The sequence below is a fragment of the Athene cunicularia genome (genome assembly GCF_003259725.1).
Source record: "Athene cunicularia isolate RWA chromosome 5 unlocalized genomic scaffold, athCun1 chr5_part1, whole genome shotgun sequence".
In the NCBI taxonomy this organism is placed as follows: Eukaryota; Metazoa; Chordata; class Aves; order Strigiformes; family Strigidae; genus Athene; species Athene cunicularia.
In genome coordinates this window covers 44,157,506-44,183,264 of record NW_020799101.1, presented here as the reverse complement: position 1 = coordinate 44,183,264, position 25,759 = coordinate 44,157,506, and the positions used below count along the sequence as shown (strand labels likewise).

Sequence of the window (25,759 nt, the reverse complement as noted above, 5' to 3'; positions counted from 1 at the left end):
ATGTACTGGAATTGCTCTTTATATGCCCTTCAGAGGTCTGAATGGGAAAAGCCCTGGAGGGATATTTGACATTTTTAGTGAATTCTTGAGCACAGCGCTGTGTAAGATGGCTGTGACCTTCCTGGCCAGTGCTGGCACACCTGTGTTGTGCAGAAGTGCCTTCTTTTTCATGAGTCCCCTTCGTCTGGCTGCAGTAATCCCAGTGACAACAGTCCCACTTCATTCACTGGCATGTAAATGTAGGCATGCAAGTGCTTCTTCTGTATTGGAGACATTCCCCCCAGAACACCTAGAAGAAGACACAGCTGAACGGCTCTTCATTGTTCATGGATGTGGCTGGTATAATTGTGTTGTCAGAAGTGTGTGTAAAGATCTAGTTTTATTAGTAGGTCCTTTGCTCCCTTCAGAACAGTTTTTGCCATAGTAGTCCCATGTCCACAGACCTCATCAATGCCGTTATTAGCTTCAGCGAGAGGGGGGCCATGGGCATGCGAGTAGGAACGACTGTCTTTCTGACTTTTATCCTCCTCTGTCAGCATTTTTTTTAAAAGAAGAAAGATGCTTCTGCTGATCGATTTTTTTTTTTTTTTTTTTTTTACATTTTTCTGAACTGCAGATACTCAGGAAAAACAGTTTAAGAGCAACAAAATGGAATCAGTTATTTTCCTGGCAAACTTACCCTTCCAGCACTAGCCTTTGTTTTAGGCCAAGTCTCGTAAAAATCGCACACAAACTCTGAACAATTTCCTCTGGGGTTGCTGCTGTCAAAATAAAGGTTTCGCTTTATATTTAAATGACTCTTTTGTTTTAGACCCCGCCAAAGGCAGTCGGCTGGGATTATTACCAACGGTAATATCAGTTTCAAAGTCCGCGCTGCAGAAACAGACAAGCATCAAAAAAATGTGCTGCTGTCTCTGCAGGGTAGGATGCTGCTTGAATAAAGTACTCGGAGGAAGGGAAGGAAAGGAGAACACTGAGGATGTATTTCAGCATTTCCTAACCTGACCTTCCCCCAGTGCACCAAAATCCCAAAGGAAAATGCTGTGTCCTCTTTTAATATTTTTTAATATTAATATTAAAATTAATATTAAAATAATACTAGTATTTTAATATTCAAATGCAAAAAATTAGTTAATATCAGTCCCATAGGATTGATTTTGGGAATATAGCAGTATATCTAATTAGAAGGTAGTGAGATTGAGCTACCTGCATCATTCAACTCTTTGTGACAAAGTTTTACCCAGTATTGATTTAGTCATTAAATTTGGCCTTAGTTCGTATTTGTAAAAGAGAAGTCAGTATTAAGTGGTATTCAGGGATCTTTTGTCACACAACCGTCTCTCTTTTTTTCCCTGAATTTTGTGATACAGTTACAAAGGAAACAATTCTGTGCTTGTGCCTTTGTGCCCACCCATACATCTCATACATATGTATGCATATGTATGGTATTTCACGTTGCCTGTCAAGAAACTGTACGTAGCACTTGTAGCACTGTATGTTACTGCATCTGCAGTGCTCTATGAACAACAGGGGGAAGAAAATTAAAAAAAAAAAAAAAAAAAAAAAAAAAAAAATTTTTTTGGTCAGCTTAATTCCTGATCCTGCAAATATGTAACACTGGAGCAGTGCTGTGTCCAGCCAAGTCCAACCCCTTCAGTGAGGCTTTGCAGTGACAGAGAGATTTTTGCCTGTACGGATCACAAATCACAAGGTATTTTAAGAGGAAGGACCACACAAGTCAAGACCTATTGGGAACCCAAAAAGGGAATTCCTTGAAGTTTTCATTCTAAAGTGACAGAAGCGCAATAAGATTGAATCGGGGTGTTCAGTTTAAAAAGTCTATTAGGTTTGTATATTTACTAGTCCTCCAGGGAGTGATCCTAAATAAATGTAATTTCAAGGTGTCTAGCTTTTTGAGAAGACTGAGCCAAAATGTTAGTTCATTTTTTCTGCTGTACTATAAATATAAACAGGAGTAAATGAAATTTCATTTGTTTATATTGTTGACCTTAGGAAAAATGTTTAAATTATCTAAACACTGGAAATATAATGAGGATTTTTTTTCTTCGTGAGTGTGGGTTAATTTAGATAATCTAAAGCCTTGTCAGGTAAACGGTTTCTTTTTCCAATTTGTAAGTTGACTTTAACATTTCATATTCACTGTATGTTTTCTACTTCCTTTTCATTCCCAGAAAGTTTCATATTAGGACTTCATTCTGCTTTCTCACACATGGAAGTAAATTCAGAGCAGTTCCCCTGTTGTTAGTAGGAAGTTAACTGGTTTAAAATGAAAGGTGAGGGAAAATCATGCTTTGATTGCAGACCTCCTGAGTCACAGTAAGTTAAATTACTATTTGTGTGTGAATTTGAAGTTCTTTCTAAAATCTGTTTTAGTCCACTTTCAAATAGCACTGAAAATTTAAAAAAAACAACCAAACTTTAAATGTAAATACTATCTAGGTACAATTCAATCCCTGTTTTTTAATGAGCAACAGTTTTATTCACAAATGCCATCTACCCTCGATATAGTTATGGTTCAGCCAGTGACTTTTCCCATGTTTCTCCTCTGACATTTGAAAAAAATAAAAAAAAAAAGAGCAAACTCAAACCAACGAAACAACCCCCAATATTCACAGAAGGGAGTTTTGGGAAGTACTTGGGAAGGTGCTGGCAGCAGCCCTTACATTTCCGTCTGTGTGTGTGTGTTTCAGCTGACCAGAGAGTTTTTCACCAAGGAGCTGAAGAAGCATTACCTGAGGAACAATGACACGGATGTCTTCTCTTCCACCTGGAACTCTGTTATGATCACAGTAAGTCAGGCCGTGCCAGTCCCATGCTGCCCACGGTCAGCAGCCATCAACACGGTGCTCAACTCACACCTTGGCTCGCCCAGGGTCAGCCTGTTCCAACCATCCCACCAGGTCAGGCACAGCACCGGGGTTTGTGGCGGTGGTGGTGGGCAGATGAGGATTTGTCTGGCAGCTGGTCTTTCTGGAGTTGGCCCTGAGAGAGATGCTCCCAGTGACTGTGTCAGCCTTTGTGGTTTGCCAAGGCCTGAGGTGTTTGACCTGACTGGGTACCCCCAGCTTTCAAACAGCGGGCACAGAAAGCTGTGGAGCTGCCTGCAACTGAATATCACTGCATTTAGCCTGGAACTTTCACCTTGCAGACTAATTCAGAACTATTCTGGGCCAACAGCAGCCAAGTACTGATGCTAACTAATGACTTTTTATTAGCTCTTGTGAAATGAGTTGGTAGGTGGCAGATGAGGTAGGAGTGTGCCTAATGGTATTATTTTCGGTATAGAAACATTAGCCATCAAAACTGACTTTTGTTATTGCAGTTCTAATCAGGCAGGTTGCAGATCAACTGTCGTTGGAATTGGAGTTGTTATTATCTGCTACAAGAAATTCTCTCTGTGTGTGTGTGCACGTGTGTGTACACAGGTGAACTTAGTGCTCAGTACAGCCCACAGTGTATCTCTTCGGGAGTGAAGAGAGGGATGTCAGGCTCTGCAGATGAAAAGTCAATTTTAATCTTAAAAGAAAAAGATGATTGCTGCCCTTCATGCTGATTCAGGACTTTAATAAAGACATTTCCTTTTGCTGACTGAAAGGAGACAGAGTCAGAGTATGACTTGAATCCTTAAAAAGAACCTGACTTGAATCCTAAAAAGGTTCCTTATGTGAATCACCTAGCAGTGCCTTTGAGCAGCAACAATCCTGGCCGTTAGCTATGGGGAGAGCAGGCAGCCGGTCAGGAGCCTGGATTGTAGTGCTGGCTCCCTTACAAACTTGCTGGGTGATCTCAAGCAAGTCATTCTGGATGTGCTCCAAAGCCCTGTGTAGCTCATGGCAATATTCCCAGTGGTACCTTGGAGTCTACAGTATGACGTGGGAACAGTGGGACTTATAAAAAGGCTTTGATGAAACAGAAGCTCCAAGGTACAAGCACAACCCACTTCTTTGAAAACAACAGTTGTTTTGTCTCTGCTTTGACTAAATCTTTGATCCCTACAAGAACAGGTCTTTGGTAGATTTCTCGTATCTGCTTTCAGGGCAAAGTGTCAGCTCTGTCTTCCTTTCTTCTCCATGCCTTCTCCCTAGTTTGCCTGCTGTGGAGTGAACGGACCAGAAGATTTTGAAGCTGTCCCTCATCTTCCATACTCCTCTTTAGAAAGTGTAACACCAGAGGCTTGTTGCCAGCGAGAGCTCCAGAGCCGGGAAGGGATGTTCATCGACAAGGAAGCCTGCCTCACAGGCATTGAAAGGTTTCAGAACCGACAGGTAAGGGAAGCCTAACACCGGGAAAAGGAGTTCCACAGCAGGCAGAGAGATGCCCACAGTGGTCATGGGTAGCTAGTGAACCTGGCACGTTGTGCCATTCTGACTGTAGCTCACATCCTAATCACACTTCTGCTGACAGCTTTTGAAGTCATGGCATATGTCTGATTTTGAAAATGCCCTTTCGTTGCTAACATGGACTGCTAAGTCCATGTTGTGCTGTATCGGCAGAAATATGAGGATTTTCCCAAGGGACTGAGAGGTGGGTTGGAAATTTACATCCAGTTTTATTGTGTTTCTGAAAGTTAATACTATCTCTGAGAAGTTAATTATCAAGCCAGCACAGGTCGGTGAGGATAGGATGGAGTTGGCTCTTCCTGGCTCCAGTTTAGCTCACAAAGATTCCTCATCGTCAGCGTATGCAACCAATAGATCAAGGGTTAAACAGCCACAGAAAACTATGTCTGTTTTCCAAGGAAGGGAAGTGTTGGAAAGCTGCATTCCTCTGCTCTTTTACTCTTTACAGTAGAAAAAGGGCATTTCTTTTGTGAGGCCTCTTGTCTTGGCAATTTTTCCCAATACTAGACTGGAACAAGACAGTTCAGCATGTCATTGACAGCCACCTTTCCTTACAGTGTCACCAAGACGTGAAGTTTAAGAAACTTTATAGCAAAGTTCCAGACTGCGTTCACCTCAGCATTAATAAGCCAGCTGAGCTCTGTGCTGACCATATGTACAAGCCTCCTTTTCTCTCCAGAGTGAGCGGCGGTCCTCTTTTCATCACTCAGTAGCAGACTGTGAAAAGAGTAAAGGAGTTTGGGAGCAGCGTGTGAGCTGTTCCTTGCCTGGTAGCTGGAAATGGTTGGCAAAGGCACTCTGGGTGAGAGATCATAGCAAACAGCACCATACTGCTGCTGCCAGGTCTGATTACTGTGAATAGACAGGGAAAAGAGAGAGGAGAGAGATGACAAACAGCAGGGAGGGAGATGCATTTTGAGAAAGAGTGTTAAAGCAAATAACAGATTTAGCTTTCCCTAAGTGGTGATGCTAAGGCCTACCACTTCTTTGGAAGGGGAAGGTTTCCTGTGAGCCCTGTCACCGCAGAGTGTTGGTGGGAGAAGCTGTGTGCACAGTGAGTGTCACCACACAGACAGTGAGGCACTTCTGTGAAATGGGAGAGACACTCCCAAGCAACTGGTGGCTGAATTCAGGCATTCCTGGGGCAGTGTCGGGCTCTTGGGACACCATGCTGGTAGGACAGTGCTGGCCGCACTTGTGCTCACCCCAGTTTGTAGCCAGCTGAGCGGGGCGTGCTGGAAGTTGGGTTAAGGTTGGAGTTCTGGCCAGCACCCAGATATTTGTTGCTGGGCTGAATGCTTTTCCCTGAAAATTGGGTTGAAATGTGGCTGGAACAAAGCTGCTGCTGAGCAGTCTCATCTTGACGGAGCATGGTTTTAACATCTCGGTTACCGCCCCAAGGGTCTGCACTCCCTTGGTCTGCCTCACAAGTGGATCTTCTCTGTGCTCTCCCTGGCTCTCCTCTGGTTGTGTCTCACTCACAGTGAGCAGGGTCTGGCATGGACACCAGTACATAACTGGTGTGCTGTCTTTGCAGTTCAGATATTTTCTTTATGTGTGGAAGGAAAACATCAGGTGATTGAAACTTCCCAGCAGTATGGATGGGATTAAACATGTATGCGTGAAATCTATGTTCAGCGGGAAGGAGAGCTACTTTTTACCCTGGACAAACTCCAATCTACTTTTCTCTTTATGAGTGACCTATTTGCAGAAATTTGCTGGTGGGTTGGAATTTTAGGCTGAGAGAACTGAGGCCAGGATAAGCCGGTGATTTCCAGAAGATCTGCCAGATTTTCAGAAGGTTTACATGCTGTTAATTGTATGAGCAATAATAAACGACATTAAAGGTTATGGTGGCTATGCTGTATAAGTGGAAAAATTGCTGTAGTTCATGGCCCTGAGTTCTTAATGAAATTAATCCTCCTGCAGCCAGATCAGCAGGTGTTCATCCATGCTCCTTTGGGGGAAGGCAGAGAGAGAAGTCCTGGGGTGTGAAAGAGCTGCTGGCTATGAGAAAGGATTCAAGAATCTCCTGCCTTGGCTTTAAATAAATCATCCTTTTCCCTCGCCAGCCTGGGCTGCCTGTCACCTGCCCTCAGGGTCCTTTCCTCTCTGCTTAGTCTCTGCCTTTTGCTCCTCCGTGCTCCGTGCTGCTCCTCTCTGCCTTGCAAGCAGTCACAGTTCTTTGTGGACAGTGAGGGGTTGTGGGGCTGAAGTAGTCCCACCCCACGACAGCAAAACCTTCCCATCCCCTCCCTGGCACCATCCTAGGGGTCTCTGCCTCCTGTGCTGTGGGGCTGGGTGAGAGGGAGCCGTGCTTGTGGTGCCTGGAGCTGGGAGCACCTCCTGTACTAATGAGGGCTGTGCTGTGAGAACAACGCAATGGTGCATCTCACCACGTTCTGTACTCCCTAGGGCTGCTACACCGTGATCCTGAACTCCTTTGAAACCTACGTGTACCTCGCAGGAGCCCTCGCCATCGGAGTGTTGGCTATTGAGGTACTTACTGTGGTGTGCCTGGGAGAAAAGTGGTGTTGGTAGATATCCAGCAGCGAGGCAAGTGGGCAGCTGCTCCCCCTTGCCAGGGGAAGCCTCTCCTGCAACGTGTGAGCAGGTTGTCAGCTTGTGCTTTTAATTGACGGGAAAGAGCTGGATGCTTTGTCCTTTGCTGCGAAAGGCAGGGAAATACTTGTGCCGCACGGCTGCAGTGCCGCCTCATGTCGGACGTGCCAGAGGGCTCGCGCTCTGCCACACTGCCCACAGGGGCTTCAGGGGGCCAGCGCCCGCCCCAGGGCCCCGCACGGTCACTGCCCTCACCGCCGCAGCACCCCAGCAAGCTGACTAATCTCTCACTTGGTTAATGTGTTCCAACTCTGCCTTTGCTTTAAAACCTTCTGGTTAGAGCCTGTAACTATTGGCTCCAGAGCATCTGTTATCCTGCGTTAGTACCTGCCTCTTGGGTGATGTTTCTGAGAAACAGGCTTCCACCAGACATGATGTTAGCCCAGAAGTGATGCCCCTGCATCACTGTTGGGGTAAGGCCGGGTGCTTTCCCCAGTCCCCGGTCTTGTGCAAAGGAGAGGGATCTGGACAGAGTGCCCCAGCAGCCCTCGCAAAGACCACGCTGTGCCCATTCCGGGCAGCAGCAGTAATGATGTGCAGGGCAGGTACCACAGAGCCCACTCCTCTGTGACACCCTGGGTATGAAGCCAGGCTTCTGCTGTAGCCACAAACAGTGTGAGGGGGCAGGGGCATGAGGGGAGGGATCGCCATCAGAAAATAAAAAAAGCTTTGCCACAGCCTCCCCTGGGTGGTGAGAAGGGACCCCCTTGCTGTGTCACTGACTGCTAGGCAGGAGGGAGTGACGGGAGTGGTCCCAGGGCCAGGAAGGGCTTGGTTGATCTTCTGGAAGGTCCAGCTGACTCTTGTGGTTCTCTGTTTTGTTTTTGTCCTCTTCTTCCTGCTCCCACCTTCCCAGCTGTTCGCCATGATCTTTGCTATGTGTCTCTTTCGAGGGATCCAGTAAAAGGTGGCCCACGAACCACCACGTTCCCCACATGTTCAGAAGAAAGAAGGAAAACCAGAAGAAACAAAACCTGAAAACACCCAAAAAACTTTATTTTTTTTAACAAAATGGGGTAGGGGGATAAAAAGAAAAAAAAAGAGGGTTGTAATATATGAATGACCAAAAGGATTGTACTTCAGGGGCTGGAACTTTGAGGTGATGTGCACTACACTGTACACCGGACCCTTGCCCAGAGCCACCCGCAGCAGCCGTGGAGCAGGAGCCCAGTGCAGCCAATTGCACTAGAGACTGATGGAGCTGGTGGTGGGGAGCAGGTGGATGAGCACAGCTGCCTCTCCCACAAGGCCCTGCCTACCATTCGCGACTCTACCATGCTTTAGGCAGCAAAGGACTGAAGAACAGACATGCAGGGGCTGGATAAGGCAACAGGTTGGCTGGAGTCTGTGACAGTCCTGCTGGGCTTGAAACAAGTGGTGGTGACTCATCTAAGAAGCAGGTAGTCATCGTTTGCACGGTTCTGGCTTTAATTCCAAGCCACAGAATGAAAACACACATTCTTCAGTGGAAGCTTTGTCCCTGTCACCTGAAACAGGTCAGAGAAGTCAAGCACTTCAGTGAGGCTGGCTTTTCTCTGGAGCCCCAAGCAGGGGCAGTGTCGTCTCACTTAGTGATGGGACTCAGCTAAGGCTGGCTGGTGATCAAGAGTTTGGTGCCTAACTTTCTGTTTCTATTAAGATTTACTGTTCATTGTTGTGAAAGAGACAAGGTGGTTCCCTGCTGTGTTCCCATGTCCTGGGAAAAATAATGGCTCCGATTAAGAATCATTGATACTGCTCCCTTCCTGAGACGGGGAGGAAATAGCATTTAAATCTTGTCATTCTTTGCCTTTCCCTTCATCCTTGCAAAAAACGGTTTGTGGTGCTCTGTTAGCATAAATATTTGCAGTGGTTCCTACACGCTTTCCAGCCCTAAAGGGAGGTCCAGGCATGGTGCTGCATGGAGGAGGCTGAGGTTTGTCAGCCACTCCCATGCTGTTTGCCTGAAGTGGTCTTGTGGTGTCATTTCTGCTCAGAGGATTTCCCCCGAGGTCCTCCCATGGGCTCATGATGAAAGGAAGTCGGAACTGGTTTAGTCTGCCTGTTACTTGAGAGCATTTCCTCCTTTGAGATCGTTTGACATTTAACTGATGTGCCATCTAGTTATTCTACTTGAAGTGAACTTGAGAAAGATGCCTGGGACTGGACCGTGGTCTGAGATTAAGATGGAACTACTGAGGCACCAAGCAGGCTCTAATAGCACCCAGTGTGCAGCCAAACCATCCCAGCTGCTGATCCAGTGGTTGTGGTTATCGACCCAGACTGGTCCCTGGTTTCTCTCCTCTGGAAACATCAATCCCTGTTGCCTTAATTGTTCATCTGGTCACTTCCTGACCCCAAACTCATTTTACTTAGAGGAGGACAGAAGGGGCTGTGGTTTCTTGTTTAGTTTAGGACTTTTTACAGATTTTATAGGCTCAGATTATGGAGCAGTTTTATATAGGCTTAAACAGCCCCTCTGAAAGCTGTAACCACTGGCAAGGAAAGTGAGGGGGCAGAAGGCAGCAGTGAGGAGCTGAGCAGTAACCTCGTGTTGCAGCAGTAGGTAGGGTCTGTCCCCTTACACCACTGGGGCTGTCTCTGGAGCTCTCCCAGTGCCACTGCGCAGGCTGCAGGGGACAAAGGAAGGAAAGCAGCAGAAAGCCTGGTCCGTAATAGACAAAGATCCTGGCTAAATATCCAGACTGGGGAATTGGGATGCTAAAGAACAGGAAGGAAGCATTAGAGCTTTTCCAAGCTTCATTTGAAAATAACAAGTTGCTCATCAGCAGGAGAGGGCCTGGGCAGGTAGAGCTGCAGCCCCCCATGCTGCAGTCAGCATATTCCAACAATGAAATAGGCAGCCAGGGCTGCTGAGCGGCCTCAGATGTTGCATTAAACCTTGTGGAAAGCTTCTCTGAACTATTTCCCTCTGGACCTTCTTTTAATGAGGCATTTTAGCATTAAATTCTGGTCTGTTGTTAATGAAGGAAAACAGTTTTGCTAGCCAAAACCCAGCAGTATTTATACCCAACAGCAGGTGCTGCGCTTAAGATAGGAAAAATCTGTTGCATCTGTTAGTCTTGCAGGGAACGGGCCGAGCAGAAGGCGAGCTTATCTGGTCTGCTTCTGCCTCAGGAGCTGGTGTCAGCGACTGTTCTGGGAGAGCAGTTCCCAGGGGAGGAACAAAACCATCAGCAGAGATGGTAATATGGCTGGAGGTGAGCAAGAGAAGCAGAACTGCCTCCCCCAGCCTCCAGTTCTTTTCCCTTTCCCCTCAGTTTATTATGCAAAGGCCTGCCTCTCAGGTCAGAGCCTGGAAGGCAAAATACCCTCATTTGTGCATGGTGGGTGGCTGAAGGGGGGAAAAAAAAAGCCTCAAAGTCTTTTTCTGCCACCAGTGGCATGGGGAAAAACTGTCAGAGCTGGGGGAACCGGACCAAAGCGCAAAGTGATAAATGCATATGCCTGAAGTAGGATCTCTGCCGGATTGTTTCTCTTTGGTTTTCCTAATTCTGTACTTATTACTTTGTGTGGTTTTAGCTTTCTCGCTTTCCCTCTCTCCCTAATGGTAGTCCCTGTATCTTCGAAAGGATCTCGTTCATCTGTTATTCTGGCCTTTGCGCAGCTGTTTCTCCTCTCTTACCTTGCCTGATCCCCCATTGCTCTTTTCTGGATGAAGACTTCAAATCCTCTGCAGCTGGGTAGTGCCACTGGGAACAGCGCTTGAAACCCCAGCAAAGGCCAGGCAGCACATTTTAAACAAGAACTGGAGATAGCTGTAAAGATACCGACAAGTCTGAGAGGACCTGTAGAAGTTGCTAACAGGCAGAAGGAATTTCCCCTGGGGGGATTTAATGAATGAGCAAGCCCAGAAAGCAGATTTCACGCTGTTATGGTGAAGCATGTAAATTTGTTGATTTTTGTCCCTTGGTTATGTGGCTGCCTGCTCTGTTGTACAGTAGTCTTCAGAACAGCGGGCAGGAGAAGCAACTGTATTTTTATATTTAACAGCTCTGGTGGATATTTTGGGGTCAGGGACTCGAGCTAGATTTACTGCTCACTGGAGAGCTCTGGGCAAGCTGGGGACCAGAGGGAGCTGCTGTGCTGCCGCCTCCTTCGCTGTAGCACCGTGACCACAGCCCGAGCACCCGGGATGGAAGTAGCAGAGAGCAGCCTGTGCCTGCGAGCCCACAGCCCCTCTTGGTGCCCCTGCCTCCTGGCTGTTATTTAATGCTCAAATGACTGTCACGAATGCCTGGGAAAAGGGCTGCGTGTGAAATAATGTTTGAAATCTATTTTAAAAAAAAAAACCTGTAAATGTTCTTTTTATTAGATAGTGGAGCTAATTTATCCTGTATTCCCTACTGTAATGCTTTTTTATATTGAAATGATTTTTTTTTTTGGTAATATAAACCAGAACACAAGCCTGAAGCACTCTCTGCACGGTTTTTGTGTGCGTTTCTTAAAAAAATAAAAAAAAATAAAAGAAAGATATTGTGACAGTGAAGTGAAACGGCTTTAATTTTCACTATTTGCTTGGTGTTAAGTACAGTCACTTTCTTACCAGAGGAGAAAGAATAAACTTGGGTACAGCAGCTAAAATGAGGTATAAACTGAAGTGTCCCATTCTCCCCTGCGCCCCCCACCCCGCCCAAGTAAAAACCCTTGACCAGAAAGGAGAGGCCGGCTTAGGACAGACAGAGCCTCTCCTTTGTCACCAGCTCCAGTTTGCCAGATATTAGTTAGGCGTCAATAAGGCGATGTAGAGAGTTATGTGAATGATGAGCTTTCTTCACCCTCAAAAGCGAGGGCTCTGTGAACGCAAAGGTTTGAGTCTATCTCCAGCAGAGAAAGGGGGGCAGCCTTTGTCCTGGCCCGTGCCTGCTTGGAGCACAACCCTCAGGGAACCACGACTCCCAGCCCTGCACAACTTTGTATGAATGCAGGTAACTCACTGCAGTCTCCCTTGGAAGACGATGTCAATCCAAGGCCTTTCTCACAGTTTTAACGGATAAGGAAACTGAAGCCTGTGGAAATGGAAGTTTTTTTCTCAGTAGATCAGTAGCAGAGCCTGAGGTGATGCCTCAAGGCTTCTGATCCCAGATTATATGGTCAACTGCTACTGTGATGCCAGCACTTCTGTCCTTAGGGATGCAGTCCTTACAAACATTTCAGCATCCTCCTCCCTTTCCCCCCATCCACAAGAGCAAAGACAACCAGGCCAGCCAGGTTCTGGCAGCCCTGCAGGTGCTCTGCCTGGGCTCCGTCCTCAAGCCACCCTGAGAAACTCCCTCCTAGACCTCACCTGCTACAAATTCACCTCCTCACATGGCCCTGTTTCTCCTGCAGCACCTTGCTGATAAGATGGGACCATGCCAGGGACCACAGCCTTTTCACAGCCATTGCCAGGTAGGGGCATCATTTGCCCCTTCTCACTTAGTTGTAGAAAAAGTTTTGAGCCCCAACCCACTTCCATACTTTCTACATGGTCCAATTTACAGCAAGGTGGAGCAAGAAGCATCAAAATAAAACAACTTCACCTCTCCCTTTTCAGAGCACTCCTCCAGGCTTTGTTCTGTGTTAGAACAAGACATTGACTGGCAAAACTAGAAGTGGCTCATGGTGGTAAGTTTTGCAGAGGCAGCTGCTAAGCAGGGGACCAGAGGAATCTGACCTCACCTGATTTAAAGGTCCTTTGGAGAGCTGTAACTGCTTCCTCCACCCTCCCACATGATTTAACCACTATGAAGTCTTGAAGAACTGCTCTCACAATAGTGCAGTAGTAACTCATTTGTCTCACCTGTGGGGTGACATTTCAAGGTACACTAAACAAGCAACCATCAACAGATTCAGAGTCAGAACTAAGTTCCTAGGACCTGCAGCCAGCACAGATGGGAAGACAACATTACGATGACCCTCCATTTCCTTTTTCTGCAAGATCGCTTTTGCTCTGGTCAGTTTTACTTGTCTTTCCTAGAAACATAATTTCCCCCCCCCGCTCCCAAAAGCAACGATCAGTCTGTGTATACATTCACATGACCCCCCCAAAACACAAAGAATCAAGCTTCACGTACCTATACCAACAACTACAGCCCAAGTGCTGCACTGAAGCCACGGCAGCCGTGCCTGCGGGTGGTGCGCGGGGTGAGAGCTACAGCCACAGCATGCCACGCTCCAGCTCCCACACGCAGCACTGCCTGGTTTGTCGTACTCCCCAGGCTGCACTTGATCAGTTCCTGCCTCACAGGGAAAAAGTTTCCCTCTTAGAGCCCAACTCTTCCACCTGAACAGGAAGGCTCCTCTTAAATACAAGTTTTTTTGCTCAGTATAATATTTTGGACATGTTGAGAGCAGCTTGGCAGGCACGTCTTGTTGGGAGGCTCCAGAATTTAGCCTGCTGTTGGATGTTGCCTCTCCATTTGATTTACTACTTAGGAAAAAAATAAATTACAGCTGTGATGTTTCCTGGTTCAACTATTTCCAATATTCTTACCTGACAGACATTTTGCATGGCCAGTAGGTAAAATGCACACAGTGTCCCAAGTTTATGCAGCTGCTGCTTCTAAATGCCAAAAGCACTAACACAACATACAGTAACTACCCACTACCTTCTTCTAACTCTACTAAGATACTGAACAGCAATAGCTGTAGATCCCAGTCTCACCAGTGGCTTGAGGGCTGTTGTTCACACAAGCACTTCTGTTTGCGTAGGCATCTTTCTACTGGGATTTTGGGATGTCAGCTCTATTCCAGGGCATGCTTTGATCCAGCCAGCAGTAGCACATGAGTTTGAGGTCCATATCCTGCATGCAGGCCTTCTGGCTTTAGTTCCATGGAGAACAAAAAAGCTGCCTCCAGCTGTGGACAGGGATAATCCGCAAGGAAAGCACTAGGAAGCAGGGCAGTCAATGCTGTCAAGCCCAGGAGGTGTTGGAGAAACTGGCCAGTGAGTACCAAAGCACATTCAGTCAGTCCTTGACTGAGCTAGAGAAGGCAACGATGCCTTCATACGCCCCGCTCCTTGCTGTTCTTCATCCCACTTAAGTATCTTAATGCTACAAACTTTGGTCCCCTCTTCTCAAAGTCAGAAGAGATGCGATGCCTGCACGTTAGCTGAGCTGGAACACCATCTCCCACAGCTGGGACTCATCTCTAGAGGCTGTTCACTCACCCAAGCAGCTGTACTGATGCTGGCTCTGCTCTTACTAGCGCTAACCACAACAGCACTCCAGCCCCTGCTTAACAGAAGTGTCAGACACTACCTCACACCCACCACTGCTACTACCATCAGTAAAGCTGCAACTGTAGAAGCGTTCCGGGGTAAAGGGACAGGACCTCAGCCTAGAAACTTCACAAAACAGCCCAAGCAAGGGGATGTCTCTGTACTCGATGGGCTATTTCCAATCACTTCCTTCACTTCTCACATGCTGCAGTTCAAGTTGCTCCGCTGTTCCCAGTGCTGTCCTTGTGAAGGGAACAAGCAAGAGGCTCTCTCAGTTCTTTTGCTCCATCTCCTGCCAAGCTTGGCACAGCACCCAGTGCAAAACTATAAAGGAGGTGGCATCTCTATCAGCGAGGAAAGAAGAGCTCTTTGCAAAGTGCTGAACTTGACCTAGACGCGTCCAGCTCCCAGCTACCTGTACAGTCAGTACTTGCTAAAAGGGGAATGGGCTGTACACAAGGGCACGCTCCACCAGGCAGCTGCAAGGCTTACCAAGGGCTTACCAAGCGAGTCCTTCGGTGGTTGTCTTGCTACCCTGTCTCCTCAGGGATTTGGTTTCAATATGCTGGTCTTATTTTGTGCTTTGTTCCAGTGGGTTCAGAGCCTGTGATCCCATCAGCCAGTTCCCCCCAGGAAACTGGCTCTTTTCCCTGAGCCTGCCAGGCCCACACACCTCCCTGAGCCTTCCTCCCGCTGCTCCTTGCCTCCTGCTGAGGGGCTGGGGGGTCCTGCCCAACGCTGCTCCCCCCTCCCCATTTCACCTGGCAACGCCACCAGCACCGGGTTACACACTGATTCATGCCGGTAAGTGGAAAAGAAGGAAACCACTTTAGAACCAAAAGGGACTAACAAAAAAACAAACAAACAAAAAGTTATAATTATAATGCAAAATTACCGACACAAACCCCCCCCTCCCACCCTTCCCATGACAAAAAGCCCAGGAATTAGACTTTCTTGGGACGGCGTCCAACTTGGTAATAATAATAAATGCTGATGAGGATGAAGAGGGCTCGGCTGACCAGGAGGAGCACAGCACCTGTGGCTATCCGGCTGCTCTCAACCAGGGAGACAGTGGTAACTGGAGGAGAAGGAGGGAAACAAGGCAGAGAGGTTGGTGATGAAACAACAAACGGAGACAAGTAGCACAAAGTTGTTTTCTACTGCCCTCTAATGCAGCGCAGGCTGACACGCACAGTGAACCCATGGCAGCGGCTCTTCACTCCCTCGATTCCACAGCGTTGAAGTCAGCCACAGCCCCACGATCCCCAGGGCTCTCACTCACACAAACCCCGCTCTAAAGGCAGCCCTGCTTTCAGGCAGCCCCAGCCCAGGCCGGTCACTCGAGCAGATGCGTGTTTCTGTTGTGCTCAGGTGTTAACTGTGGAAGCTGCACGTTCCTGAGTTTGCTTTGTGGCTGATAAACCTTTTCAACTTTAGAAGCATCTACAGAATACGCATAGTCCACACACATGCCTCTTTTCCGAGCATCTCTCTATTTTGGCTACCAACATAGCCCATATCTAAACCAGCTACCTTATAGCACAGTTAGTGAGCTACCAATACACACACACAAGAACCCCCTTCATTGTTAAATATAGATGAGCTCCCTAGAAACAAGCTGAACTGTTATCCTCTGTTTCGGTAGGACTGAACATCCCCCTTTTTAGTGTAGGTTGCTGCAGTCTTTTCTTGTTAGCCCCAGCGCCTAGGCAGCCCGCTTCAGGAGATGACTTGTGCTGCCTATGAAGGCCAGCATGCTTTTAGGGAAAAATAAATGAATTGTCAGAGGAAATGGTTTCCCCTGAACCTGAGCACCCTTTAGTGATCAGTCCAAGGCAGAGGCTACTCCATGGGGAAGGAAAAGGGAGAGCAGCTGGCAGAGAAGATTCTCCCGGGGCCAGGTTATCTTTGCCAGCCCTGCAGAGGAAAGGAGCCATCTCCAGCACAAACCAAGCACCGCACGGGGACAGCTGGGGATCGGGTGCCCCGTGGCTGTGCCAGACAGGCACCAGAGACAGCACCTTCCCATCAGCTGAGCCCACAATGACTCCCCGGGCCTCACCTCACGACTCCTTCAGCCTCACATTCGCTCCATCAGACCCAAAGGCACAGCTCCCATCTCGCATTCAGTCCCACCGCTCTCACCGGCTGTCCTGCTTGCCTCCACTTCTCCCTCCTCCCCGCCCGGTGGGGGTACGCAGTGTGTGCCCCCATCCTTGGCATCCTCCTCCCTACGGCCTGGTGCAGCTACTCACCCAGGAACTGCACGGCGAAGTAGCACGCCTCCGTCAGCAGGGTCCAGCGGATGATGACTTTTTCGGCCGTGTACAGGGCGTTCCACATGATGAGCGAGATGCCTGCGCGGGGGACAGCAGAACGCAGCTGCCCGAGGGGGGTCATGGGGAAGGGGCAGCCCATCCCCTGCTCCCCGCGGTGACTCATTTCGGGCTCTCACGGGAGGACGCATCCCGCGGGTGGGTGCTGCATTTCCAGACATTCCCACGAGGTGCTGCTGCAGGCTGCGGGAAGGAGCTGCCTGCCTTCAGCCGCCCACCCGCACAAAAAAAAACAGCACCAAAACCCAAACCCCATACTTTGCAAGCCCTTTGGTGCTGGGCAGCACCCTCTGAAGCGTGGCCCCCAAAATGGGCACCCAGAAGGTGCAGTCCCTGCAGCCTGGGAGAGCAGAGCTACGCCAGCCCCCTGCGTTTCATTGCTCGTTTTTCTTTTCCAAGACCATTTCTCCAGGTTCTACCTACCTCTTTGTCCTTTGCCCCCCACCTCTTGGGCCCCTTCCGGGGTGCCACCACCTGCCCCTTCTCTCCTCCCACTCCCACTAAGGGGTCTGGCAGCCCAGCACCCCATCTGCAATGCCTCTTTGCTGGGGCACCTGGGGTACTCCCCCAGGTATTCAGAGCATGCACAGCCCTTCTTACTCCACTTGCGGCGAGCCTGAGCCCCTACTAGGAAGAAGCAGCAGTAGCTGCGCTTCTCAAAATACCCCTAAACAATTTCTTTGCTAACAGCAGATGCTGTCTGGCAGGGCACAGGCTTTGCCCCCTCCTGCCATTTTGGCCTCCCACCTCCCCCGCTGACGGGGCAGCGGCACGCCCCGGGTCAGTGGCACGGCACTCACTGAGGAGGGCTCCTCCGTAGAGCCGGATGGGAGTCTTGCTGCTCACCGATTCCTCGTCGAAGATGGCATCGTAGAGCTGGTCGGGGAAAGCGAGGGCCTGGCAGAGGCAAGGCAGAGACTCAGCAGCCCACACTGGCCAGGGCCATCAAAACGTGCCTGCTCAGGGAGCAAGCACTCCGACATGAAGCCTTCATGGGATGAGAGTGGTTGGCCAGGAAATTGGAAATTAAGAAGGCACAAGAAATATCAGCGTGTCAGCTACTGGCTTCACGGCTGGTTTCTACAGCCAAGGCTGCCACGCTGTGTGTGGTGTATGACCCTGCTAATGAAAACGGACTCTGGTGATGGGAACAAACCACCAAGGGCACTGCTGGCAAAGCCTGTTACTGAGAGACAGTGAGGGCAAAGAGAAAGCGGGGAAACTGCTGGAGGCAGAGGAGGGGGATAAATGCTGGGGCCGAGGAGCTGTGCTGGGGCTCCCCTCTGGCAGCTGGGAGCTGGCGGTGCCCAGGATCATGTCCCCCACTTACCATGATGGCGACCCCGGAAAACATGACGGCGGAAACCAGCTGCCAGACCCTGCGTGAGAGGGGAGACAAAGGACCAGCGTGAGCAAAGTGGCAATTGATCCCATCACTCATACTTCATAAAGATTTCCTGGCTTCCTGCTTGGTCATCAGCCTTCATCCTCCCTCCTTGCACAACCAAGGCAGCCACAAGCCTCCTGTGGGAAGCCTTGGCTCCCCACACCCCGCTAGCTCCAGCTTCAGCATGCAGACTGGCCTCGCTGGTGAGACACAGCCAAAATCCCCCTCGCCCAAGCAGAGGAGAGAAGTTACCTTGCCAAGAGGATGGCACAGGGGGACAGCCCCGCAGGACGCACCACCCTGTCACATGTGAGACCAGGAGCTCCTCCAGTCCCACGCGGCCCCTGTGGCTCCCACCACCTGCTGTGGAACAAGAGCCTGAGGGGCTCAGGCTGATTTATGGGGGAAGAAAGCAGAGCTGGTCTGATCCCGTGGCCCCCGAGAAGCCCCTGCAGGGAGCAGTGATGCTGGCGCAGCAACCAGAGCTGTCAACTGTTGTGGCCGAGGGCTCTCAAACAACCCAGCTCCAAGGTGACACAATATCTTACCTGAGCCCCAGTGGTTCCCGGACAGCAAACTTGATTTCATTTCCCAGTACTTGGCTAATCTGAAATTCAAATAAAAGACACAAGGTGACGGAGCTGACCCTTCCCCAGCCTTTAGGCAGTATTTACCAGCCCAAAATCACGTACTTAACCCCACTGTGGGAGTTTATCTCTAAGAGGGCTGAAAGGAGGATGAGGATGAGGGATTCATCCCTTAACCTGCTGAAGGCTTTCCATCAGGAGCTGCAGCCTCTACTGCTCCCTTACTGGGATCAGCCTGCAGTGTGGGGCTGGGGCAAGGTTAACATTGACTCTTGTCTCCTCTTACCTATGTAAGTAGGGAAACGTCTCCTCCCACACACCTCCTGCATGTCCTCTCACATCCTGCTGGAGCACAGGCTCCAGCAGAGCCCTCGGGACATCACAGCATCTGTCCTGCTCTTGTCCCACCCTGGCATTCGCACTGCCTGGAGTGATGCCTGGCCATGACTACCCCAAACCACACAGACGGGAAAGCTACACAGGGTAGCAACAGGGAAAGGTACCAGGGGAGCTTTTGGTTGCAGAGAGCTCTTGGACAGCTCTGTGCTAGTCCCCACATGCGGGCAGAAGCCAGACAATACCCTGCCAGCAAGTTCTCCAGAGAGCATCCAGGACAGGGCTCCTGCAGGAGTCACCCTTGTCCTCCAGCTCAGGTATTTTGTTGAAATGGAGTGTTTGTTTGCAACTCAGGCCTCTTCTGAGAGGCACCACTTAAATTGCTGCTCCAGTGTCCAGGCCACCAGCTGGTAGGCACTGGTGGTGCCACGGTCCTATGGCACCAGCTCCATGCGTGTCTCAGCAATACAATTTCAGAAATGGATTAAAGCAGCTTGAGGGCAGAGCTCTCCCCATTACCATGAAAAGCCATTTTGGACGGCTCCCGTGCACCCAGAAGGCTGCATGGCCCATCGCTGCTCAAAGGTGGCATTGCTGGTGCCACCACAGCCTTTGCCCCTCCCTTTACAGAAGCCCCATGGACCTGGGAGTCCCGTTTTTCCCAAAGAGGCTGAAGAAGCTAGGTGCTACAAAAACCCCCACACCACCTCACTTTGCCCAGGCAGAAGGTCTTTTCTCCATCATTACTGCACACGGGCTTCCCTCTCCCCCGCCCTCACCTTTGAGCGATGGACCTCGCCGTCGTCGTCCTCCCCGCCGACCCCCAGGATCTTGCGTGTCTTCAGCCTGCTCACCAGGTCGGTCTGGCTGTGCTTCTTCATCAGCGGCGGGGGCTGTTTTGCTGCCATGGTGATGGCCCTCCACCACCGAGCCCTCGGCTGCGAGGCGGCTCAAGGCGGGCGCGGGAAGCGGCTTCGCCGTCACATGAAATTTCACAAGGTTCGGGAGCAAAAAAAAACCAAACAAAACGAAACAAGAACTGCCACAAAAATCTTCCTGTTAGGCCAGCAGATGACTCCTCATCGTCCCAGGGCAGGGAGCCCTGGCAGCGGGGCTGGCCCCGGCTACAGGCTGCTCATCTCAGGGTGATCCCACCCTCACCGGGATCTGCAGAGGGGGGAAAGAAAAAAACATTAGAGCAGTGTGGCTTTAGCACAGGCATTTAGCTTTAAATGCTTTTGACCTACAAACCACAGCCTCTCATCCCAGCAGAGGCAATGCCTAATGGTACCTCTTTGTTGTTTCCCAGATTAGAGGAGTTAAATGCTTCCCAGACTAGGGGAATTAAAGTCATTAAGCATGCTTTGCCTTTTGTCTTTCCCTTCACCATTCATCACACCCTTCAGCTGCCATTTCAGGCCAAATACCACACAAGTCACATATTTATTTGTGTACCTCCCTCCAGATGCTTCACCCCCATGTTGTACCAGAACACACCAGCCCCTGAACAACAAGCCAGAGGCAGGATTTTCCTCGAGGATACGTTGCTTTCTGGGAAATGGAAGATGATGGCAACTACAAACTACAAATACTATCTGGGATAAGGACAAGACAAAGATAACTGACAGAAGCTACGGTGGGAGATAACTTCTGCCTTGGCATGGTGGTATAGAAGTGTCATTAGTCCCAAGAAATCACTCCATATCATCCTGCAATCATAAACCCTGGAAGCTCTTGGTTCAGCAAGCCTCTTCTTCCAATTTGTCTACGTTTCATCTTGGCTCAGCTGAACAGTTTTTCTGTTTGCCGCTTCACCCTCCCAGAGACTCACAGACGAATCCCCGCAGGCACCAGGAACAGCTAAGCAGGCCAAGCAAGAGCAGGGCTCGAGCACTGGCAGTCCCACACCCCAGCTGAGTGTTCCTGCGCCTGTCCCAGGATAGGAGAATTTATGCTTGTGTTTAAAGAGTTCATGAGTCTTCAGGGAGTAATGAAACGAGGTGCCATTTATTTTGGCATCATGCATGCAAGTGCTGCCCCACTGCCTTGCGAGGGATTTCCCTCTCATAGGGAAAACTCTTCCCTGTGGTTGCCCAGACAAGAGCGGACAGTCATGTCTGCGAGTGCCCAGCATCACTCTCTGTAAGGCGAAGTGAAGCAGTCTCACTGGGATAGTGCAGAGACTGAATCCCATGATCAAGGCTTTAATAAGACACTTTCAGCAGACCACAGGCAAAAATGCTTTTCAGAGAGCCAGTTCAGCTACTCAGGGCTTCGCAGGTGCTTCTTCTGGATTTGTAGTGGCTTTTGTTTGGTTGCAGATTTTTGTTCTTATTCCACTGAATAACTAAGCCCAGGTTCCTGGAAAGCCAGCGAGACAGATGCAGCAGCCAGGGTCTAGAAATATTTCAGAAGTGGGTCAAAGGAAAAAAACCACTCAGGGGGAAGGTGGAAGCTGCATACTCATGCCTACACTCAGAAACAAGGCAAGAAACTCAAAAGGTAATTGCCGGTAGAAAAGTTTGGAAGTTTTATCATGTCTGGAGTTTGCTGACCCGTACTGTCACAACAACTTGTGGGTACTCAAATCTAGATAATCCACACACAAAATCCACCCCAAAGCCAGAGTGATGTGTCAAAAACAAAAACTTGACCTCATTTTAATTTATTTTACTACAGTTTCTGCAGTCCTTTCCGCTCCTGGCAGAGCCAGACTCACAAGGTTGGATGTTGAGTTGTTTCCCACCAGAACTGCACTGCTGCTGACACCAGAGAAGACTTGTTGCTGTGGTATTTCTAGCCCGGCTTTTTCTGATCAAAGCTATCCAGCCCAATCCTAAAGCAGCATCTCTCTGCTGAGTGCTCCCCTCTCACACTGAGCCTTAGGACCACTCGGAGAGCATACCACATCCCTCAATCTGGCTCAACACAGCTCCTGGGACCTGGGGACAGCCCTAAGCAAAGGGCTGACGCACAGTGCCTGAGATGTGCCATGCTGTCAGGAGGACCCTCACCCCTGCAAAGGCACTGGGTACTTATTTGGCACCTCTTCTTCCTCTGTAGGTTTTGGTGGGGAGCAAAGCAAAGTGCTTCCACGAAGACTTGCTAGCTGAGGGAGTCTGGCAGAGGGCCTGAGAAGCAGCATCCTACTGGCCCTGGGCCACCAAAGCCCTCCCCAGGGATGAAGGACCTGATAACTGCTGGTCTTGATCAGACTTGAGGTGCTGTGTGTGCTGGCCACACCAGCCTGGCACCTCTGGATCCCTCTTGGTTTCTTGCCAGGGCAAGTCTGCTGCCCACACCTCCTGCTCTGTCCTCTTCATGGCAGAGGAAGAGAAGATGAGACAGGGAGGGGGAAAAAAAAAAAAAAAGAGAAAAAAGGAAAAAAAATTTTGACATTTTCCTATCTAGACAATCTCTCCTGAGGGCAAGAAGCAAAGGAGGGTGATGGGGGTTGAAGAGGTTCTCCATGACTCACTGATGAAGATGGGGATGAACAGCTCTGTGATTACAGAGGCAGTTTTGCAACTCCGACCACAAGGCTAAAAGACCAAAATCTGCCTTCATCAGTTGTCTCGCCAGTTGTTTTCAGGGCAGGAGTTGGTGGAAAATTTATCCGCATCATCATTAGCACGGCTCTCCCATGAAGAATTTCCACTAATTTGTGGTAAACCACTGGCCAACAGCTGGGACAACATAGGCCAGATACAAGTGCCAATAAAACAATCACTGAAGGCCATTCTGCTACATAAAACCCCACTCCCACCACACTAAGCACAGCTACGGCACAGCCCCGCGGCCAGTCCCACGTCTCATTATCCCTGTCTTCCAGAGAAAGAGCCAGTCTAATGAATACTGAATATTAATGAATATTGAGCTAACGAATGCATTAGTGCTAATTCAATGACATTTAGATAGAAGATGCCAAGGATTTGAAAATGTTATACTTACATTAATGTATCCTGACACACTGACAATTTAGAGGATGTTTTATATTAGCCCGTGCCTTTTCAAAGGGGAACCTCCACCTCCTCCTCCTCCTGCGATTCTTTTCTCCTTAATCCGTTTTCTGAGCATCCCAGGGGCTGCGCAGATCAGTCACCATAAACAGGCAATTCCTACTCCCCGACACAGCTCTCACTGATGGGGAGTGCCTATGTGCAGTTGAAAGAGGTTTGGGGTTTTTTTCCTCCAAAATCCTTTTTCTTTGCAGGTTTCTTTCTGTATCTGTTCCCTTGCTCAGCTGTTCAGCATACTGCACTCAATTTTGATAGCTACTGCTTCATGGTGCAAAGAAACCTCACTGGTGCCACGCTAATGATAGCTCAATCTCTCCCCACCTCCACAGCTCTTCCCCCAGCATCTCCTCTTCCCTCCCAGTGTCTGGAGAGAAGAGGAGCTCTGCGGCACAGGAGAGGGGAGACTCAACCGCGCACACAGTGATGCTGCAGCAGCCAGAGCTGTGTGCCCACTTGAGGGAGGTGCAGGGGGCTGCGAGAGGGGAACTGGACCCTCTTCCTGCAGGTACCTGTACTGGACTGACTGCCTACGGCTCTGGCAAGGTGCTGCTGAGCAGCGGATGGGTGCTATCCTGCCTACCAGAGAGGACACTGCTCTCCATGGGGACCCAGGGACGGGGCTGCTCCCCATTGCTTCATGGGACGTTGTTTCGCTGGCACTGCCATCCATGGTGCAGCCTTTTACCTGACAAAGTGGCGCTGCTCAAACTACAGAGGTGGCACTCCAGTACCTCTCATGCCAAGGGTTGGAGGGCACTTCCAGTCTGCAAGCAGAGGAAAAGAAAATGAACTAGAGTCAAGCCAGGATAGGAAGTGAAAGGTTTATACATTTAAGCTGGCCACAAGTTTGTTCAGCCCTATGATGTTCAGGACAGTGAAGGGATTCTTGCTATGCTGTCCGGCTCTGGTTTTAGATTTTCCAAGCCAATATGCCTGAGACAATATCTTCAGTCCACTTTGACTTGCTATGCTAAAGAGTCAACCCAAAGTGCAGTGGATGTGTATGTCCTTCCAACAGTCCAGCAGGGCACTTGCCAGGCCTAAGCATCTTTCATGGACCACAGGCTGAGAATCACTAGTAAATATGAAGCAGCAGCGCTGTCCCTTCACAATACCAGAGGTCCTCCAGGAGGGGAGGTCTCCAGCACTGCAGCAGCACGAGGGGGTCTGTGCATGAAAGGGGCACTCAGCATGGCAGCCACACCGTACCTGGCTCTCACCGCCAGGCCAATGCCCACAGCAATTCTCTTGCAAGACCCTGGCAGCCATAATGCATTTGTCCAGCTCTGCTGCTCTTTCTCCAGGCTCTGGTGGTCCTGTCTCTTTGCCAGTGAGGATAGTACTAAATACTCTGTGGCCTCATAACTACTCGGACACAGAGTCAGCAAGAAAGCCCAGGCTCTAACAATATGGGCAGAACAAAGAAGAGAGGCAGTGGATGCACAGGTCAGAGCAGTCATACAAGAGCAAGACCAGCCAGAAAGGGAAAGATAACTTTCCACATACTATTTTCAGTCATTTCTTCCCTCTTCTTGTCCCATGAGCCTCATGTTGTATCTCAAGTGTCTCACAGTCTCACCTTACTACAGCCCTGCACCTTCAGGACAGATGATATCTCCACCCTGGAAACACCAGCAGATTAAGGACAGGATCCACAAATGTACTAAGTACCCTGTCTCTTGCAAACTTTAGGCTGTTGCCTAATCAAGTGGGATCTAAGACTCCTTTCCCCCCCCCTCCCACATATGAAGGCTCAGTCTGCTCATTTTACATGCATAAAATCTCTTGGTAAACAGCCTCAGACACTTCAGGACTCTGAAATCCTGAGGGATGAGGCAAATCCCCTGTGTCTAACCTAATACCACACCTGAGAGACACAAAGCATCTTTGTGCATCCTATCCAAATGGCCAAATAACATTTTTCCCCAGGAAGCCCATGGTGGAGCAGACCCCAAGCCAAAACTCCCCCTGTCCCAGGTAACCTCCAAGGTACAGCTGTATTCCAGCAATGTGCGCTTGCAGCCCGGAAAGCCAATCGTGTCCTGGGCTGCATCCAGAGCAGTAGGGCGAGGGGGGGGGGGATTCTCCCCCTCTCCTCCACTCTTGTGAGACCCTCCTGCAGTGCTGAGTCCAGTTCTGGGGGCACCAACATCAGAAGGACTCGGACCTGCTCAAGTGGGTCCAGAGGAGGCCACGAAGATACTCGAGGGGCTGAAGCACCCCCTGTGAGGACAGGCTGAGAGTTGGGGGGGTTCAGCTGGAGAAGAGAAGGCTCTGGGGAGACCTTAGAGTGGCCTCCCAGGACTGAAAGGGGCTGCAGGAAAGGGAGGAGGGACTCTTGATCAGGGAGTGTAGGGATAGGATTGAGGGGAAATGGTTTTAAACTGAAAGAGGGAAGATTTAGATTAGATGCATGAAAGAAATTCTTTACTATGGGGATGGTGAGGCCCTGGCACAGGTTTCCCAGAGAAGCTGTGGCTGCCCCCTCCCTGGCAGGGTTCAAGGCCAGGTCGGACGGGGCTGTGAGCAACCTGGGATAGTTGATGTCCCTTCATCTAGGGAGTTGGACTAGATGAGTTCTAGGCAGTTGGACTAGATGATCTTTAAAAGTCCCTTCCAACCCAAACTATTCTATGATTCACGCTGCATTTCTGCAGCTGCACATCTCAAACCCGTGGTGACAGAACCAGATCCCTGCCAGGATTTCTACCCAGAACAGAGATCTAGATGATTAAGACCTCTCTGCCACCAGCCAGCTGAAGCAGTCCATCACTATCCCCGTCTCCCAGTGGATTTCTTCCATGCCAGCTGCAGCACACAGCTTTGCATGCTTGGGGCTACCAACACATCTTAAAACAACGACAGATTAACTGGCATTTTTTTGCTGGGAGGAATATATTGTGACCC

The 25,759-nt window shown here is 49.6% G+C and overlaps 2 protein-coding genes across 7 annotated transcripts in view; one reads left to right on the top strand and one right to left on the bottom strand.

Moving 5' to 3' along the window:
- TSPAN18 (tetraspanin 18) overlaps positions 1-11,562 on the top strand; it is a 122,831-nt gene extending 111,269 nt beyond the window's left edge. For all 6 annotated transcript variants that reach the window (XM_026848944.1, XM_026848943.1, XM_026848942.1 and 3 more), the window contains 4 exons: positions 2,712-2,810; positions 4,107-4,286; positions 6,777-6,860; positions 7,840-11,562. In XM_026848944.1, coding sequence (XP_026704745.1) covers positions 2,712-2,810; positions 4,107-4,286; positions 6,777-6,860; positions 7,840-7,887 — 411 coding nt within the window. In that variant the 3' untranslated portion in view covers positions 7,888-11,562. The remainder of the gene's footprint in view (positions 1-2,711; positions 2,811-4,106; positions 4,287-6,776; positions 6,861-7,839) is intronic.
- TP53I11 (tumor protein p53 inducible protein 11) lies at positions 11,463-23,622 on the bottom strand. Its single transcript, XM_026848947.1, has 7 exons — positions 23,538-23,622; positions 19,613-20,000; positions 18,459-18,517; positions 17,854-17,902; positions 17,324-17,420; positions 16,443-16,544; positions 11,463-15,265 (listed from the first exon to the last, which is right to left on the bottom strand). Exons 2-7 carry the CDS (start codon positions 19,739-19,741, stop codon positions 15,132-15,134), a joined length of 570 nt encoding a protein of 189 aa, XP_026704748.1. The 5' UTR covers positions 19,742-20,000; positions 23,538-23,622; the 3' UTR covers positions 11,463-15,131.
- Between the last annotated feature and the right edge of the window lie 2,137 nt (positions 23,623-25,759).

Coding starts and splice junctions, on each gene's coding strand:
- TP53I11 (XM_026848947.1), bottom strand. CDS start 19,741: ATGGCAGCAAAACAGCCCCCGCCGCTGATGAAGAAGCACAGCCAGACC. Junction 16,545..17,323: donor CTACGGAGGAGCCCTCCTCA/GTGAGTGCCGTG, acceptor TCCCCCGCGCAG/GCATCTCGCTCATCATGTGG. Junction 15,266..16,442: donor CTTCGCCGTGCAGTTCCTGG/GTGAGTAGCTGC, acceptor CTTCTCCTCCAG/TTACCACTGTCTCCCTGGTT.